Genomic DNA, 5,011 nt, shown 5'->3' with positions numbered 1-5,011 from the left:
AAACAAAGACAGAGTCAACTAAAAAACACCTAAATATGAAGAGTTTTGATATAATTTAATGCCTTTAAAAAAGTTGAAACATTTTCTTGCTTTTTTACTTTTCATGAATTAAACAAATCTACTTAAGAAACACATTAAACAGTGGTTTGGTTTTTAATAATTTACTTTTATGAATATAAAATTTGCTTTTGATTGTTAAAATATTTTAAACTAAATTTAACAGACTGTTATGTGAAATTACACCAAAAAGAATGTTGTTCTTTTTTAATGAGACTTGAACAGAGGAATTTGAACACCACAAATGAAACTCATCCCCAAAAAGATTCAAAGTACATGCAATCAACAAGCAATTTCAACACAAAAATACAATTGTTTTCTTTAAATCTTTAACTTTAACATTTATTTACAAGGAAATAAATTATTTATTACAAGGGCATATATGACTGAACAGTTCTATCGTTGTGTTTGAGGGGAGTTCCTACACTTCATCTTCCAGGACAGTAGGTAGCAGAAGCGCACCATTATTGCTAGATGACACCCGCCTAAACCAGAAGAAAGCAGAGGAAGAATATCACCGGAAGTAGATCGGTGTTGTGACCGGAAGTTCCCCGAGCGCCGTTGTTCTCTGCACAGTTAACGTTCTCACCGTAGTCTCCGAGAGAAGCTGACGGAGCTCATCGGTACTGCGCGCCTCTGCGACCCGTGACTGTGACTCGACATGACTGCCGCTGGAAGCTCGGTTTCCTCGCACGTGGGAGACGTCGAAGAAGACGCGTCACAGTTGCTGTTTCCCAAAGGTGGCGCGCACAAATACTGTTTACTTCCGAAACTTTTTGTTAGGTTACAGTGTAACCTGTATTGGAAACAATTACGTTGCTATATGTGACCGATGAGGATAATCATCCCCTGATTATTAATTTATGTAAGCTGCATCACCGATTTGAATCTGAATATTTTCATTATACGACCATCATCATCTGTACTGGTTAAATGTTTCTCTCACTGACACACATGTATTGTGATCATCATGATGTTTGGTCCACTGATCAAGATAGAATTATTTGTTTGTTTGCTGAGAGTAAACTATAAGTTTAAATTTACATGGATTGCTGTCCTGGAAGGTCTGAGACTCAACAAGCTTCCTAAAATAGTACAGGCTGACTTTGATCAGCAGGATTTTTGTCCTACTTCTTGAAACAGGCCTTAAATTCCAGTCCACAATCACTGCAGGAATCCTTCTGTCTTTCAATCAAAATGGTTCTGGAGCTGATATTCTGTAGAATCTGAGCTCAAATTCAGTGACTAACCAGCCCCCTCCTGCTGTCTGCAGAGTTTGAGAACTCTGAGACGCTGCTGAACTCGGAGGTCCACATGCTGCTGGAGCACAGGAAGCAGCAGAACGAGAGCGCCGAGGACGAACAGGAGTTGTCCGAGGTCTTCATGAAGACTCTCAACTACACGGCCCGCTTCAGCCGCTTCAAGAACCGCGAGACCATCACTGCCGTGCGCAGGTAAGGATGCCCCTTCTGGTCCCAGGTCCTGGCCCTGATCTGGGTCCTAATGGCCTTTCTGTCTGTCTCAGTCTCCTCCTGCAGAAGAAGCTCCATAAATTTGAGCTGGCCAGTTTGGCGAATCTGTGTCCTGAAGCTGCAGAGGAGGCTAAAGCTCTGACCCCCAGGTGAGTCTGGACTGAACCGGACTTGTTCTTTTCACCCATAAATTACAGGGTCTTCGTTAACCAATCTGTGAAAAGATTCACCTGACATCAGATTATTCTGAACACCTTAGTGATTTTAGGATTTTTGGGAGGCTTGACTTTTTATTTTATTTTAACACTTTCAGTAAATTGAGTAAAAGTATAAGTTAGTCTGGATGCCAAGGAGATTTATTTAGTAATGTCGAAGTAACACTATTTTACATTAAGGGCAGACGTGTGCAGCTTTAATTGAATTAATTCAAAGAGAAAACCTGAGAGATTATCCTAAACTGGATCAGAAAACATTTTGGATCAATTCATCACAGACATGTAGTTTTATGCTGTTCTTACTTGTCAGGAATTGGTTTCTTGTTGAAATTATTATGCATTAAAAAATAGCAGATAAGTTATTTTAGATTGTTTAGTGATCATTATTTTTGTGAAAATATACAGTGGTGGACAAAATTGTTGGTACCCATCAGTTATAGAAACAAATTCCAGAATTCTCACTAAAATGACTTGAAATGTTCAAAAGTAACAATAAATTAAAATTTAATGAAAATGAAATAATCAAAATCAGCTTTTTAATTTGTTGATTGACAGAATTATTTAAAAAAAAAAAAAAGCTAATGAAATAGGGTTGGCCAAAAATGATGGTACCTCCATAACAGACTGAGAACTAATTGCCCAGGGGGTCATGATGAACTCAGGTATGTCCTTAAATTGACATCATAGCTGTCTTCAAACTCATAATCAGTCAGTCTGTCAACAATTTTGTCCACCACTGTATCTTACTGAGATATGGATCGTTTTGCAGGTGATGTTGTTACAATTCTTATCAAATAATTCATCGTTGAGAGAATAAAGTTCTGCCGGGTTCTGCTTCTTTTCTCAGTCTGGAGGGTCGCTTTGAGGATGAAGAGCTGCAACAGATCCTGGATGACATTCAGACCAAGAGGAGCTTCCAGTACTAAGACCAGGACCAGCAGCTGGACCTGAGACCTCCAGAACTCTCCTTAACAGAGGCAGCGTGGTTCACGTTCCACCGGGACCAGAAAAATCACAGAACATTTAATCCACCCACCACCCAGCAGAATCTTGATGTACTTTAAAGGCACACAAGATGCTGTTTGTGTGTCTGATTCTATCCGGTCTGTGGAAAATCCAGCACATGTTGATAAGAAAACTGTATCTGTGCTCTGCTCCTTCGGGTACCTATGGGCAGAAACTCAAATCCATCATCAGTGAGCTTATCCCGAACACCGCCCACTCGTACTGCCAGCTCAGACCTGCAAGACCACCTTCGAGTCAGAGTCCACGCAAAATTGATTCCCAACAGAACCTTCTTGTCCCAGGAGAACCCCTTTTAGTGCTTTTGTGTGGTTGTCTGTCCAAACCGCTTATTAGGAGCGGAACAGGGAACTGGATTTATTGTGTTGATTGAAAATAAAAATTTAAAAAAACTACACCAAGGAACAACCAAGCAAAGTTTGTAAAGCTCTTTTAACAAAAAGAATCACAAAGTGAGAAGGAGAGCCGGTGGACCATAGGGACAGAGGCAGGGAGGGATCTCATCAAATCTTCCAATCTTTATTACAGCTAAAGGGTAGGTAGGTGGTGAAACAGGAAAAGATGCAGCAAATGAATCACAGGTGCTGTCATTCCCTTCTCCACCAAGGATTCCTAGATGGATTGCTGTCCATTAAAAAAAAAAAGTTATATACACAATATAAATTAAAAAATGTAAAGACGTGATATAGCATCAGTATTAGCATTGGCCCCAGGGACACAGCAGGGAGAGAATTGGGGGGTACATTTTAAACTGTTCTTCTGAACACTCACTACGGTCCATGACTCATCTAAGTGGGGTTCGAACCAACATTTTCAGAGGAATAAGACTTGAATGCCATCAGTAACTGAAGCTTTACCATTGGAACAATAAAGTTAAATTTGAAATAAAAAAACGGCCAGCATTGGGTAAGACTAACTACAACATTGTTTCCTCTTGTTTGAAGAAGTAATTTCAAAAATGCGTTTTTAATTATTTATATTTACATTACAAAATAAAATTCCAACGTTTAAGTTATGTCCTATTTGCCAGCTGTCGAGCTAATGCTGTTTTCACAGTGTTCACTAAAGTCTTATTTTGGTAATGTTTGGCTCATCGATGAAGGAGAGATTTTTGATGTTTACTGACTACTGACTTCTAAAAGATCGCGATGCACAAGCGTGATGCCTAAAAAGACATTTGTCAGAAGTGGGATTCGAACCCACGCCTCCAGAGGAGACTGCGACCTGAACGCAGCGCCTTAGACCGCTCGGCCATCCTGACATCTTGTTTACGCACCAACATTTCTGTATAAAGAACATCTCCAAAAAAATCTAGGGTCGGAGGAAGTTACTTATTAGAGCCTCTAGACCAGGTGTCTCAAACTCGCGGCCTGCGGGCTATTTGCGGCCCCCAAGATGATATTTTGCGGCCCCCACCTTAATATGAACGTTTAATTTTAGTTTTCTTTTTTTAACTTTAGCCTCCTCTGGGCATATTTATTAACCATTGACTGAGCACGGAACAGGAACGTCTCTCTCGTACATTTTTTTTTATACTTTATTGACAAACAACACAATACAATAACATTGTGAATGTTTCAGGGGAAATTGCAATGTGTACATATTACAGAAAATATAAGAAATAAAACAAAAAGTATATAAATATATAAACATACATATACAACATAAGACAAAAAGAATAATTACTTCAAAAATCTTTGGGGTTTAATAAATTTAAAATTTTTCAAAAATTAAATTAGTTCGAATTGCTTTTTGGTTTTGCAGATGTTTGACAATGGTACAATACTGATTGATTTCACTCAAAAACTGCTGGAATTTAGGTTTGGAGTTTGACCATTTGGCTTTATGGATATGAAATTTTGCCAATAATAAAAACAATTGTGTAATGAAGATACAATCTTCGTCTACTTTGACATTAAGGTAACCCAGAACAATGTCTTTATCTAAAAATGTAACAGTTTGTGTAGTTATATTTCCAATATAGTTTCCCACTTCAATCCAAAACATACTTGTATGTTTGCATTCCGCAAACAGATGATAAATAGTTTCCTCCTGAGTTCCACAGAATGAACAAGACAGGTCCATATCCTCAACAAATCTACTCAAAGTTTTTTTGGTAGGATATATACCATGCAATATTTTGAAGGAAACCTCTTTTATTTTGTTATTTAGACAGTATTTATTACTAATAGTCCAAGCATATGTCCAGTTTATGTCCACAAATTTGGACTCCCAATAAAATTT

The 5,011-nt window shown here is 38.3% G+C and overlaps 1 protein-coding gene and 1 non-coding gene across 2 annotated transcripts; one reads left to right on the top strand and one right to left on the bottom strand.

Moving 5' to 3' along the window:
• The first annotated feature begins 574 nt into the window (after positions 1-574).
• On the top strand, positions 575-3,175 carry polr2d (RNA polymerase II subunit D). Its single transcript, XM_004080920.5, has 4 exons — positions 575-797; positions 1,331-1,511; positions 1,583-1,678; positions 2,592-3,175. Exons 1-4 carry the CDS (start codon positions 719-721, stop codon positions 2,668-2,670), a joined length of 435 nt encoding a protein of 144 aa, XP_004080968.1. The 5' UTR covers positions 575-718; the 3' UTR covers positions 2,671-3,175.
• A 770-nt stretch (positions 3,176-3,945) lies between these two features.
• On the bottom strand, positions 3,946-4,028 carry trnal-cag (transfer RNA leucine (anticodon CAG)). Its single transcript has one exon. It is a non-coding gene; the product is annotated as a tRNA-Leu (tRNA).
• Between the last annotated feature and the right edge of the window lie 983 nt (positions 4,029-5,011).

This window comes from Oryzias latipes, chromosome 20 (assembly GCF_053564925.1).
Source record: "Oryzias latipes strain Hd-rR chromosome 20, Olatipes_Hd-rR_3.1".
NCBI lineage: Eukaryota > Metazoa > Chordata > Actinopteri > Beloniformes > Adrianichthyidae > Oryzias > Oryzias latipes.
This window is presented reverse-complemented; position numbering and strand designations above follow the sequence as displayed.

Coding starts and splice junctions, on each gene's coding strand:
- polr2d (XM_004080920.5), top strand. CDS start 719: ATGACTGCCGCTGGAAGCTCGGTTTCCTCGCACGTGGGAGACGTCGAA. Junction 1,512..1,582: donor ACCATCACTGCCGTGCGCAG/GTAAGGATGCCC, acceptor TGTCTGTCTCAG/TCTCCTCCTGCAGAAGAAGC. Junction 1,679..2,591: donor GCTAAAGCTCTGACCCCCAG/GTGAGTCTGGAC, acceptor TTCTTTTCTCAG/TCTGGAGGGTCGCTTTGAGG.